The 15,350-nt window shown below is 34.4% G+C and overlaps 1 protein-coding gene across 3 annotated transcripts in view; it reads left to right on the forward strand.

The window, feature by feature from the left end:
- The first annotated feature begins 6,832 nt into the window (after positions 1-6,832).
- Positions 6,833-15,350, forward strand: part of LOC142973719 (forkhead box protein O-like) — an 83,270-nt gene continuing 74,752 nt past the window's right edge. For 2 of the 3 annotated variants that reach the window (XM_076115693.1, XM_076115692.1), the window contains exons 1-2: positions 6,833-7,769; positions 11,525-11,736. In XM_076115693.1, the coding sequence (XP_075971808.1) occupies positions 7,562-7,769; positions 11,525-11,736 (420 nt within the window). In that variant the 5' untranslated portion in view covers positions 6,833-7,561. The remainder of the gene's footprint in view (positions 7,770-11,524; positions 11,737-15,350) is intronic. The other variant, XM_076115691.1, reaches the window with a different exon arrangement.

Raw genomic sequence — 15,350 nt, forward strand, 5'->3', positions numbered from 1 at the left:
AGATTCTTTACTAAACATAGTCCGTCCTGGAGGAGAGACTTTTGCCATTAGGACAGCAAAGAGTTAAATATATTTTATTACTTCTCTCTACTCAATGAAAAATCCGCTTCTAATCGTATAAAAAGTATTATGTCTAGGAAATTAAATAAAAAATCTATTAATGTGTTCCTGTTACACTAAAAGCTAGATTGTCGTTTATCACGGTCTTCTGGTCTGAACGTCTCATCCCATTTAAGATTATTATCACTAAACACCAAAGTTGATATTTAAGTTTTTGCATACTCACTGTTCGTATCTAAATTTATTTTTATTGATCCTTTTGAATATATTAACTTCCGTATACTATATTGATATATAGATTCTGGTAATATTTTTAAATTAATACAATAATTATGAAGGTCAAAAGGCAGTCGTTTTTATGAAACGTTTTTCGATTAATCGCCTATTAAGATTTGATAACATTTAAAATGTTGAGCCTGGTAACATCATGGTTTAGGACTTTTTATTGATATCGTGCTCCGCGCGTTGTTGTTTAATTTTTATCTATACTAATATTATAAAGCTGAAGAGTTTGTTTGTTTGAACGCGCTAATTTCAGGAACTACTGGTCCGATTTGAAAAAATCTTTCAGTGTTAGATAGTTCATTTATCGAGGAAGGTTATAGGCTAGATATCATTACGCTACAACTAATAGGAGCGGAGTAGCAACGAAAAATTTTACAAAAACGGGGAACATTTTGACCCATTCTCTTATGTGACGCAAGCGAAGTTGCGCGGGTCAGCTAGTGTTGTATATTCTATCGCATTACCAAATTTAACTAAAACCATACAGCACTAAAAGGAAATATATTTACAGGCGGAACTGTAAATTCAGAATTTACAGCATTTAAATACTTACATACTTAAATAAATATAAAAACAATAAAGGGAAAAGTCCAAAACTACTACAATTATTTACAATAAAAATATCTGTTCGGGAATTCCAATGTTCTAACAACGTAATAATTATGAGCTAATCAATATGTTTATCAACAACACGTCACGACATAGAGGGCATTATGTTATCACTATGACGTCACACTGGATTGTTTATGAAACTGGGAGATTTAGATCAACTACCACAATAATATGGATTTCCCTAAAATTGTTTTTTTATTTGTCATAGATTAGGAATGCACTAGGCAATGCAATTATTCTCTACTAATGAATGTAAAGGAAATACCAATACCCATTTAATCAACAACTTTATATACTTCGATTCTAAATGAATGCGTGAATTTTCAAACTGTTTTTTTTGTGATTCGTTAACATAATTGTTAATGGCTTTGCTTAGCTTTGTTAAGGGTTGGTTTTTTAAAAACGAAACGGTTATTTTGAACTATGGTTTTAATAAAAAGTACTGTTGTTATATAGAAATAGTAATTGCAACTCGTTGGAAATGAAACTAGAAATACTTACCGATTATAATAATGTAACAATTTTTCTATACTGGAAATTAAGTTTTTATATTTTGGTTGCGTCTTCGGTGAATGCTATGCAATGCCGCGCTGCAACAGAAAATTCGGTTGGTGACGAAAATTGGTATACCAAGCTTTGTGGCTTGTTATTATTGAATATAAACGTTTCGTCACATATTATTATAAAATTCTTTGTGAGATTTTTTACACAAAAAATTTGATATGTGTTTACTCATTACATACAGAGCGTAATCACAATAGTTTCTGGGTGATTGCAGGATTCAGGAAGCCAAAAATGACTTTTGGAAATTTTAAGTATTCAAAATAATAAAGTTTTATGACAGTATGGCATCAACTACATGAACAATATGACTCAATAATGATGATTGTTTTTGGTACATCATAGCCATAGTTTTCGTAAGTTTCCCGGTTCGCTGTAAATTTTCCTAATCTGTATTTTGTGCTTAACGACATAGAATAATAAGCAGATAATGATTACATAACCAATTTTTCTAAAAGTTACAAGTTTGAGCCTTTGCAGTATTTCACTTTATTACAATTTTACTAAATTATACGCTAAAACTTCCGACTTTGATGACATTTTTCATTGGAAAGAGTTACGAACTTAATGTGGGCTAACCGTTAAATATAGGAGGAATATATTTTTTTCAATAGTACACCCTTAACAAAAAAACACACGGACGGCAAATAGCACTGGTTAGCTCGTAAAGTAAAAAAAAACATTTTATGCAGTAGTTTAAATATGTGTTTAATGTATTACTAATGTCGTCACTACGCCGATAATCTTTGTATTACCATTGCGTGTGATAAGCGTTGTGGTTAATTAATTCAATCATTAAACAGTTTAAACGGTTATGTTATTACGTCATCATGCTTGTTGTGTTATAGTAAACGAATTAAGGTAATACGTCATTGTTGCAGGAAAATGTAGAAAAGTATTGTCCATTGAAATAACACGACATTCGAATTTTAATAACTCATTTCTCCGACGCTAAATTTAATGAGAAAGCAAAAAGTCACTTTCTCCTACATTAAAGAGTGTGTAAAAGGATTCATCATTTAGCTGATATAATTAGTTCCACTCTAGCTTTTCTTGCTGCTCATATGAAGATGAGAGGACTGGATTAATTAATATCGACATTTCTTTTGCTGCAGTGGTCAGTAAGAACATTCAAATAAAATTAAAAATTCGCTAATGCCTAGTTAAAAAAGAAAATAATAAAACAAGTTTCCTGTAACACAATTCTATATAACTACTAATGAAACAGTACTGTCGAGTATTTGACATTTAAAAAAGTACTCTAAAATAGTTCTTACGGAGCCCGGTAGAGGCGCTAAACAGATTTTTGTGTAAGATTTCTCGATAGCTAGCCGGTTGTCGTTAGTCGCTGGTAGCAGAGAATTCAGCTACCTACTGGTCTTAGAATCATGTACATAATTTATTAGTTTTTTGACTATGGTATCTCTAGTAAAAAAACGATTTATTGTTTCTAATTTTGCCAGATATAACTTTGGCTCCTCATAAAAAAGCATGTTATCATACTCCGTGCTACTGAGGACACTGACAGAAAAACCCGTAAACATTTTATCAGACTTGCGATTACTACCCAAGACCTAATGACCTGAAGATTTACACTAATTCGACGTAAGTGTAAAACGAATATTTGATAAAAATGTCAGATAACCTTTATTTGTTTTTGTGTTTTTTCATTTTCAAGCTTTTGACCCAAAATTGTGGACTAAAATAATGTTTTTTACATATTTTTAATTAATTAAATTGTATTTTTTAGTTATCATTATTTTATTATTCGGGAACAATCTTATCAATTCGACTATCCATAATAATTATGTGTCAAATTTTACTGTGTGTTTTTATACTCAGATAAAGTTATCTGAGGATAAAAAAAAGCCCTTACTTAGTTAAATGTAAAAACCTAGTTCATTCGGTATTTCTATGGAAAACTACCAATGCATCGAGTTAAAGGAAAATTAATCATATAAGTCATAATATAGACGGAGTGTAGGAAATATCTCGCTATTTCCTCCTTCCTGGTTGTAGGGGAGAGCAAGGGACGCCGGAAGGGAAGTGGACATCATAAGGACGGATTACTTATAGCTGAGGACCATGTGATATGATTGATGGTGAAAATTTAAAAAGAAAATTAACGAAAAAAATATCACTTAAATATTAGGTCAGGGAAAAAGTATGTTCGCATTATAGTGTGTATGAACTTGTAATAAAATCTTTTCTCTACGCAAAAAAGCTCGATATTTGGGTTCCTCACGACTCTCACGAGCTCACTGAAAGAAACCTAATGAACCGTGTACTCATTTGTGATTCTTGAAGACAAAGAGATTTTATTACAAGTTCATACATACCATAATGCGAAAAGACTTTTTCCCCGACCTAATATTTAAACAATTTTACAACAAAGCTTCTCGATTTATAAATTATAATAATGCAATATTGGGATATACATATTTAATAGGATATTGCAACGGGATCAAACGCAATAGAATGATAAGTTATACCTTTTTACCTTTAGTACCTGAAGTTTCGACCGTGTTGTCTTTCGTGTTACGTTCCATTACATTGTAAGGTTGTATGTGCAAGTTGTATCATTTCACCGTTTATAATTGGTGTATATGACTAATAACTGGAAGTGCAAAAAAGTGCATAGGTACTAGTTTGGTTAAGCAAGCCAGGATCATGCCCTATGTTAGGTCGTTTACACATAGTGTTCCCTTCGCGCTGCAAGGAAAGTATTTTAAGGTCTTACCTAGATAGAATTAATTTCCACTTATTTTATCCAGTATCCTATAAATATTATAAATGCAAAAGTTTATAAGGATGAATGGGTTTTGTTACTCTTTCACGTAAAAAAGATTTTAACCTGGATTTGTAAATTTTTACGCAAATGAAATCGCAAGCAGAACCAATTTGAATAAACATTAGTATGAAATGTGAGGAAGTCTTGCGATGCAAAACATACTGGAGTCTTTGAAAGGTTCAGCCTCGCCCTGTTCTTGTTTAACATCCTTTCCATGTATAGCATGTTCACGACAACCTTTTGAAATGTACAAGAAAAAGCCGACACGGCTGCACCTCTTGAATAAAAAGGTATCAAGGATATTGTGAAGTACTAAGCGTAATGATAGTTCATTGAATATTTGCTAACCATATTAGAAACATCGACACCATTTGAGTTATGAATCAAATTACTACGCCTTTTCACTTAAATTATAAATACTTAAATCTAATTGTTTAATTAATCTTGAACTTGCGGTAATGAGTAACTGAAGTCCCCATTCGCATCCCACGCGCATCTGGGTATAAACCTAACGCACACAATTTCAGTAAGTCAGGATTTAACTGAAATTATCAATGTTATTAAAGGAATGTTTATACTGTGACAAAACTTTTATCATACATTTGAAAATTTTGCGTTGCATCACTCATATTAAACGAACTATATTGTACCTAACTTCCAGGTAGCCGTCAGGTAAATGACGAACCTTAAGTATCTCGCCAACATTTATATCATATCAGTGGCCAAAATAATACAAACACAGCCTTCGGTATTACGAAAGATTAAAGTTACCCTGACACCGGAAAGTTCAGTATCAATCAGCCTAGTCCTTCTTCTTGAAGGGCAAGTGGAAAAATGGGGAAACGTCCCCAAAATCATAAAGACTAGAATCCGTAACACTCCCTGACTATAAATGCCTGGTCCCGGAAAATATCAGTCTGTATCCATCCTACAAAGAAAAGCACCATCTTATAGAACTCTTTTGTACACCTTAGGCCAAATAAATGCGTAAAACAAAATCGTAGGTTTGTAAGGGAACCCCAACATGTGTGTTCAGTTAATCTTCTGTAATGACCATTTGAACCATTTAATTGTATCCCTAAGGTTTCTTCCACAAAATAAATTAACGGGCCCACGTTCTCACCTGATGTAAAACTATTGTGCTAAGGTATGCCTATACTTTATATTGATACTTAGAAGGAAAATGAATCGACGATATCATAGTTATAGACCACTTGACCATATATTAATTTGCTCTTAATAAAGTTTGATTTTATAAAGAAAATCAAATTGCCTTAGTTTAATCGCCATTTTTCACATCTATTCAGCATAATTAATTTGTTGAAAAAAAAACATGTTTTTTATTCAGAAAAATTGTAACTAAAGTGTTATACATTTATGGAACTTAGTTTTTTTTTAAATAATTTCTCTGTTTGGCTATAACTTCAATATGTACACTGTTTGAACGAGTTTTTAGGTACTTTCAGACTTGATTATTTTTCTTTATGCTTCTTTGGTGATAGTACAAAATTCAGTTAAGAATTATTTTCAATGAATATGCCAATAATCTGTTTATAACCCATGTTTCTGTACTTGAATTTATCTATATGATTTTCTGTAAATTTTCCGGGAACGGAATGTTGAAATGAAAATATTGGGTCTAATTTACAGAGTGAATGTGAAAATGTTAAGTTAAGTATTTATTGATTTGTTAGTTAGTTTTTCATGATAAATTCTAAAACATTACTGTTTAAGGGAAAAGGAGGTGGATTGTATATTTGTGCGTGTTTTAAGCATGGTTGGTACATATTGTACTATGTGGAACATTTTAGTCACAATTGTACAATTTTCATCCCATTTCCAATGATGGACGACTCTATTATGATATTTTCAGGAGACAGACATCGCTCAACACTAGCCTGCAACTAAGCATTCACAAGAAAAATAACAGCTTCCTTAACTTTGATACGTTACTTTTCTAATATCATTTACGAGTACTTGCCTGCTGAAGCAAGTTGCCTGAAAAAACCTATGTAATAACACACAATTTATTAAATCGCTAACATCCGCCTCCAATTAAGCAGGTTGTGTAAAACTCAAATAAAAAGTTATTTAAATACAGAGCGCGACGCGGCCGTACGCATGTAAGTAATTGTATGTAAACAATGAGGCATGCAACAACTGCCTTGTGGATACCCGCGAACCGCGAACTTACACGCGCTCCTCGCGCCTATCTACGGTGATTGGCCATTACTAATGCGAGCGTTCTTCAAGGACGTCGGTAAATGCTTCAGATTTGTAGTTAGATAAACTATTATTTATTATTTTTCTAAGTTTTAGAAACGTGTGAAGTGAAGTTTGTCCGGCGGCGAGTGTGGAGTGTGTCCGAGATGGCTATGGCGCGCGGTCGGCGGTCATACGACGCCACTTCTCTGTATCAGTGCCCTCCGCACCGCGCCGCCGCCCTCCGCCTCTCCGCGGCCAGCGCGGCGCCCGCTGAGCGGAATTTGCACGAGCGACGCGCCTCGCGACGCGGTTCAGTGTACGTGCGACCGTTCGCGGCCGAGGACGAATTGCCGCGCCACGCGCACTACTCTGCTTATTACGCAGTAAAAACTATCGCTGACCGCGTGGACTGTCGTGAAACAACTTTGTGTGTCCTCTCTCTCTCTGTAAGCCATAGAACCGCCGAGAATTCGTGCTTAAACCCCCAACAGACCCAGTGATAACTCTTATCAGTGTGGAAAAGTTGTAAAGTGTGATTCGAACTCGGAAGGACGGCCAAATTTTTCGGTCTTCGAGACCTTCGATGCTGGTGACGACCTTAGGCGATACGATACCCGTTGTTGGCTGATTCGAGCCACGTTACAAGGTTATCGCGTCTCTAGCCCGCCAGTGATGAATTGGAAAATCGGCGCGTAGTCGCTCACGTGGTGTGCGCCCCGCCCCCGCCTCGCCCGCGCTTATATTTAGCGAAAATCGCCTCTCGGGAGCGGCCCGACGGCCGACGCTCTCTGCGCACATCGCTGTTTATGAACGTTAGCGAGACGCCACATGTTATTGGCTTCGAATAACAGAGCCGATAAGCACAAGACAGATAACCTCTCCGGATCGCGATCCGGGTCCGACGATTCTGGAAATAGAAAGAAATCGGTAAAAAATCAGAAAGGAGAGCGCGCTGAGATGCTAACGGCCGGTATCGGCACGCGCCGGTGAGCGCTCATTCCGACACACCTACCGAAAAATTCCACAGTACGCAATAAAGTCGGCAACATGTCTATACAGAGCGGGTATCAGAGCTCGTGGACTTCGGCTACGGGAGCCGAGTTGGAATTGGAGCCTCTGGGCGAGCTGGCAGAGGTCGGGTTCGAGCCACAGACGCGCGCGCGCTCCAACACGTGGCCGCTACCAAGGCCAGACAACTACGTCGAAGCGACTGACGACACCGGCTCCAAGAAGAACTCCAATCAGAATCTGAGTGGTAAATACCATTTGTCCAACGATGCGATAGCAGTGAGGTCGCAGTCGCGATACGCGCTGCTATTTAGGTCGACCCACGTAGGTTGTCCGAACGCACTACTCGAAAGAATCCAATAAAAAACACCGAGTCGTTATAATGTACACTGATACGAATAAAAATAAAACAATCATTGTTTACCTGCTTGTAGGTAAATTATCAGGAGCAGAGTACGCCACAGGCTACAAGTCAACATAACATTCCTTAGTACACACTGTATACAAATATGTGGCAAAACAATGCTATCAAAATTGTTTGCCTCGAACAATAAATTAAACATGCGATGATAGCAATTAATTCAATAGGTTAGGACGTCGTCACGTTACCGTGGAATGAAACGTTCATTATATCATATTCATTACTTACGAATTCAATCATTTTGTTTCAAGTGTTAGGTAACGTAATAAACTTGTAATTAGGTACTAAACTTGTTAATTATTGGGTAAAATCAATTTGTTATTCCTTAATCTGCACAACTTGTAATAGAAAATCAATTGATTAGATGGTATTCATTTACAATCTTAACTTGTATAGCTAACCAGTAATAAAATACTTAATTCTTTTCTACAAAAGTTTGGCGACGGTACAGTTCGAAGTTTTTACTCAACTAACTATGCCTATACTACCTATTCATTTTAAATTAAGGAAAATGTAGACATTTATAATGTAGTTTAACTACAGTACATAATTTATACGAATAACCGCTAACAATGTGGTAATAAATTAATTAAGGCGGTAACTACTTCAATATAAGGAGGCTCTTCTGGAGACGAATTCCCGCCGCTAAAGTCTTTCCGTCTTATTCATAAACACACTATAAACCAATTTTAGTTAAAAAGCTACTATAATATTTTTTCTCTCTTTCATTTCCCTAAGGAGTGAAAAAAACTAAACACTTTATAAGCCTTTCATAACTTCATATATTTTTATGAACAAGAGGGTGCACATACAAAAGTTTTATACCTTTAAAAAAACTTATAGATAGATGTTTAGTATAAGTTGTATATCCTCTATACACGTGTACGATATTGTTTATCAACAGTACGTAGTCATTACATAAGTATGCGTCGTATTTGACCCTTCTGAAGAGAATCATTCAAAACAAGTATCGTTATAAAATCATGTTGATATTACATTCAGGTTTTTCAGGTGTTTTCATTGATCAAACTGCCAGATTTACGTATGAATATTTAGTAAATTTAAATAATTTCACGTTTATGCTTAAATTATTTTAAATGTTATCAAATATTATAATACTGATTTATAAAGGGAAAAAATCTAATAGAATTCTTAAAAAGCCATATTTGGCTACGTTGCTTTAATTTAAGTATGTAATAAATAAAAATCTTAAATGCCGTACATTTCAATTTGACGTCATTATTAATAAGAATCAGCTGGTAAAACTGGTTAGTACTTGGATACCGTTGATTTTCAGGATTTTCCGAAACGTTTCATGTTTTTAGAATGTAAAATACTATTACTGATTAATATCGTGTTTCTGTAATATTCAAATGAAATAATAATATGTCTTTTTAGATTAGTCGATGTAAACTACATATCTAAAGAATGGTACAATGCTTGTTACATTAAACGACTACTAAGGATATCCTGAAAAGCTTTTAAGTAAGATTTTCTTAAGGAAAAGTCAATGAGAAGTTATAACAGAATTATTCTGATAGATCTTTTAATTTAACGTTTAAAATATAAAATTGACTTCAACAGTCCAAAAAGAAGTTAACCTATGGTTAAACAACTATACTATTAGTTGATTATCTATTGCATAAATCGAAACGACAATTTCGTAATCCAAATATCAGCAACGCTTTAATTATTTCTATGACGAGTTTATATAAAATAATAAATCCGCTTTTGCGTATCAATTCAAATATCATGTTTTATGCGTATTTTTATTGCTTCATAATAAAATTAAATGTTAAAGTATGTAGCTGCGGGGGCATTGCACCCGTTTCCTTGACTTTAAAATATCGCCTATCTTATACCTCACTATTGTTCTAAGAACATAATGCGGTTTAAAATCAATTAATAGAGTATTCGTATCGTTATTAAAAACTGCTTAAGCATTGTGGTTAACCCTACTTTGTAACCTACCACAATTTTATTATGCGCACGCGCTGATTGATGAAGTACTTTATATAGGGTCGTCAGTTGCCACAAATGTTAAGTACAATTGACTTATGATTTTAGTGAGATATCTAGTGTCCTGTAGAATATTTTCACAACAGCTAAACATGGGAAAATCTTGAAATCCATCAGTTAAAATAAATAAATGTTGTCTGAAAAAATTTTAACCGTTCCAGTCAGTTTGATTAAGCACAATTTTACATACAATGTCGTAACCAACACAGAATTAACAATTTATTTTAGCACTGAAAAAAATTACACTTTAATAAAGTTTTAATCGGCTATCAATATGAAAGTTGGTGCTAAGTATCGGAGACGTTTAAAATGCTTTTACACCTATAAGTTTAAATGCCCATAGATAAAGCGGTGGACCCGTTCACATACTTGCGGACCCCACGGGGTCCGATAGTCCCTGGTTAAAAACCCCTATTCTCGTATAAAATTATATTTTCATGTATGTTACTGTGTTTACCTAGACTATTATTGTACTATTATTCGCTATTTACGCTATTGAAATACTTATTTCCATATCAAGTTGGGCTTTGACGTCATTAACAATGGACTCATAGACTGTTTTCATGCAGTTTGTATATTTCCTGGTAATACAAAAACTATTGAATGTTTGTTTATTAATGAAGTACGAAATTCCCGAGTGAAAATAAATTAATTTTGCACGACTTAGGGAAAATTTTGGTCAACAAATCCGTATACAAGTAATAAAGTGGGACTTTCCTATTCGTGGATTTATGAATGAATTGCTTAGGTACTTAGAAGGATGAAATAGCTATAGCAACATACAATTCCCAGCAACACTAACAAAAAAAGCGACAGAATTAAGATGCGTTAAATAAAGGATATATAATTTAAAGTAATTTGTACCGAAACGTTATTCATGTCTATTTGTACGCTGAAACAAAAAGTAGCGTTTTTGCGGCCACTACGTTACATTAATATGCAATACATTATTTCCTTAGCATAACATTATTTACCTTGTTGACCTATTATGAAATAGAAACGGCTGCAACTCACAGGAAAAATGTTAATACAAATACGAACATGCGTTATACTGTAATTATTTTCACTGAAGGATTTTCGCTTTTGCAAAGACATAATAATGACGTGTATTCACATTTCTCTCTTTTAGCTTAGTGAAAAGACTATATCGAAGGGTACTATTATTTCTCGCTAACATCTAAATAAAATTGTACCATAAGTACCGGTTTAAAATACCGAATTAAACGTAACATTACATGTTTGGTATTCTTTCGAGTACGTCAGTTGTCTGTAAAATAGCTCGCGTTTCAGGATTTGAGTACAAATTAATAAAATAAAAAATCTTAATTAATTTAAGATTGCGATGAATAAATAGTAAATAAACGAATTCAATTTGTTCAACCCAAATAGTGTAGTAAAATGCCAACGTTAAAACGACGTTATATTTAAATTTAAAATACTTATGACTAAACTTTTTTGTTTGCTCTCATTCTATCCGACGGATAGTTTATTCTTTAGTTTATTCTGCACTTAAAAAATAAACACCGATCTTTATAAATTTATACTTATAAATTGTCTCCTAGGTGGACCTCCACTGCCGTCGTCAGTAGCCACAAAGAAAAACTCTTCCCGTCGGAATGCTTGGGGAAACCTCTCCTACGCTGATCTCATTACTCAGGCCATCACCTCGGCGCCAGACAACAGACTCACGTTGTCACAGATATACGAGTGGATGGTCCAGAATGTGCCATATTTTAAGGATAAGGGAGATAGTAATTCGTCAGCTGGATGGAAGGTAAGAAAACATACTTACTTTTTGACATAAATTTCTTATGCATGCAGCGAGTGAATTCTTATTGTGGGTGAAATTAAACTCACATTTCAGTATAATCTTAAAAGAAAAAAAATAAATATTAAACAATGTTACGTTTAGGCGTAAACAAAGATACATTTGGATATACAATTCCAATTATCAGCACTTAAAATCGTGCGACTTCAGAAAAATTGCAAGAATCTGTTTCACATCTCAACCACTACGTCTAAAGTCAACTATTAGGTAAACATATTTGACGCATGATACCCAAGCGTTAGATGTTTACTGTCTACAGTACAGTATTCCGTGAAACACTGAAAGTGATTTAGAAAATATTTTTAAGGGCATTCCTCAATATGAATCATTTGGCGCGTATCCATCAAGTTATATGCAAGGAGGTGGCATGATGCCATCTCAACATTGAATTTATCTTGACTACATTGTGTTAAGTCAATTAAACACTGTTAATTTGTAAGCACTTTCTTTTTGCCAATTTATTTTGTAAACATTAAATACCAAACAATAATTGCCGGTGGGTCAAAGAATTATTTGTTTTTGCTGAAAATGTAAGTTTTCAGTACCCGACGCAACATGGCATACAGAATACTGCAACAGATTATTTAAAAATTAACAAAAAAGACCATAAATGTCATATTTTAAAGCGTGAAGAAATATTACGTTTAATTTTGCCGTTTTTGGCTTACCAGTAAGTTTGTATAGCACGTGGTTTCATTTGACATTGAGACTTATACTTGTTTAAGCTTGTAATCTCCTTTTTATTTAAATTTAACCAAAATTATAGCTGAGTGTCGTTATAATAATATTATACCTATTAAAAATTATTAGTACGTACGGAAAACTACTTTTTTAAATGTTAGACCGTAGCCTAAGTGAGTAAGTTCTTACGGTCGGTCATCTAGCATTGTTTTAAGTACTCCTTTTCAACAACTACTGAAGCAGCGGATTCTGGAAGCTTTAAACAACTCGTAGTTCACCAGTTGTACTAGAAATCCTGAACAAATATTATGCATCTTCTACCGACTGTGGTCCACTTTCTTAATCTCAAAGCATGGTGGCTCTCAAATCCTGAATCAAATATTCCAAATAACTTCTAACTAAGCAGTCGTATTTTTAAACTAAATACAAACTATCCTCGCGTGACGTTAAAAAGCCTAACATCTTTATAACTATACGGTCAGTTTTACTGCCATCGTTAACATTGAAACACATTCAAACATTAGCGGTATTAGTTCAGAGGCGTTGGCTGCTAAACCACGAAACTGTCAGTACTCATGCCATGGACCGAGTTTTCCGCATTCTGTTCTGCCAATTATATTGAAACAGTAATTATTATTTGAGTACCTGCTTCAATTACCAGGAAGAGTATCTTAGTATATAGGTACTTTCCTTGAATGTGTGTGACGTTCCTTTTTCAGTTAAATGTCAATACAGTTAGGTATGAAACAACAATGATAAATGATGATTAAAACAATAAGCTCTGTTTTTTTTTCAGATAATTGTTATTATGTTATATTATCATAATCGAATCACATGTCCATATAGTAGTGGGCCAAGTCAATGTTTATCTACTTAAGTACATGAGTGCATTTCAAATTGAAGAGCCCACAATATGAAATTGTATCCACAAACAGTGAACAGGAAAATACAAATATTTAGGCGTCGTACAAAAGCAGCCTTCGTGACTCCATAAATATTTCCAAAGCGCTACGCATTTTTGGTCGAACTGCGCAGTGGCACACGTTATCTCAATCGGCTGTGACACGACCGATATAAATGATAATAAAAACACTATTACATGCTCAATCCACGATTTTATAACGACGTAATCTCATAGCTCGTATACATTGCTGTTATGCAACGAGCGCTTCCACAAACCATTGAAAGTAACGCATCGATGGAAACCGTTCAGAGTGTATAATTTTAGTTTGTGTCTATCTCGCGGTCACATGACGTTGACACGCCCTCGTCGCGATGTTGAATAAAAAATATAAGACATGAACTACCTATTCCGTCTCGCTCGTTTTAGAAGATATATATTCTTTTCATTATTTTAAGTCCATTGAATCTATCCGGCGGTACAAGATTTGCGTAGAACACCACGAACTCATGACCTTCATGAGCGTACCCATGGCATTGATTAATGTTTACGCATACAATGCCCATTCAAGCGCTGCACGCGTCTCGGGCAATTATAATAATTAAAGCAGGCGGAATAAAGTCGAAAATTAGACTAGCACGGCTAGTGTCATTGTGAGTTTCGTTAATTAGCAAACTGTTGAAGTCATGCGTCACATTCTTACATGATACGATTGATGAAAAATGAGAGAGATAGATGATATGACACCTTGTAGGGTGAATGAATCATAAATTACCGACACGTGCTCAAATACCTATTTCAGCTGTTTGTAAAATTCTAGATCGATTAGGAATGAGCATGTTATCAATTAATCGGATAATTAATTTTCGATTGTCATTGTTTAATATCAGTTAAGATAGTAATTTTCTTCGGGTGAAAGTGGTCGTGCAGGAAAATTCTGAAAGAAAATTGTCCGTCAAATGGACACACGCAAAGCGTAACTTCAATTTGAAAGCGGTTTTCGAGTTGCGCATTCCAATATACTTTTACACTTCGACAAAAATAACTTTACTGTTGCAAAGCTGGGCAGTGTGGCCAGTACATGACGCTGTAGAATGCAAAGACTCAATATTGAACAGCACTTATTAATTTGTCGTTTATACCAGCTAGTTACTGGACCCGTTTACAAAGTTGCCGTTCGTTTAGCAAAATAAAAATACGCACATTGAAGGTTCTTGTAGGAAAGTGGGTTTAATGTTTGCTAACGGGACAATTGGAACCCGTCTCGATATAGTTTATTAAAGGGTCCGATGAACAATACAATTTGTCGTATTTTTTGTTTTCACACATTCTGAATTACAATAAGGTAGTTTTTAATGTTTAATTACGAGTTTTACTCACGACAGAATGGATTGTAAAATAATGGCCAGCAAATAATTTAGTTAACCACTTTCCCGTTGCCTATAAAAATATTTTATTTATAGGCATTTACGTTGTTATCATGGTTAGTAGAGAAACATAGTTACAAACTAAATTCTATTCACTTTTAATGACCATTCCAAGTATCCCTTAAAAATTATAATAAAACCAAATTATTTCTGTAATTCGGCACAAATTTGAAGATAAAAAAAATACAGTTGAAACGATTCCGAGGTTTTAATTCGGGTGATTCGTTCGGAAATCGAGCACTGCATTAGTTAGGAATGCCCCTCACGTTGGCGCCCGAAAACGCAACACTGATTTGATCTTTACGATACTATGTACAACTTACTTTCGCTTCGTGTAGCGGGGCTTTTTTTTACTTTTTTTAATAATCGGTGAAGGTAAAAACCTTTGGGTGATAGCAAGTTTTTAATTAAATGTTTAATACCGTTGTGGACCGTGATACGACATTTTAAGTAATAATTAGGACATTGCTAAAAAGTTGAAAGTTTTCAGTTCCTGCAAAGAACGTTTTATGTAATTTTCCATAACTCAAAGTTATTGAATTGCTGTTACT

The sequence above is a fragment of the Anticarsia gemmatalis genome, chromosome 6, assembly GCF_050436995.1.
Source record: "Anticarsia gemmatalis isolate Benzon Research Colony breed Stoneville strain chromosome 6, ilAntGemm2 primary, whole genome shotgun sequence".
Taxonomy (NCBI): domain Eukaryota; kingdom Metazoa; phylum Arthropoda; class Insecta; order Lepidoptera; family Erebidae; genus Anticarsia; species Anticarsia gemmatalis.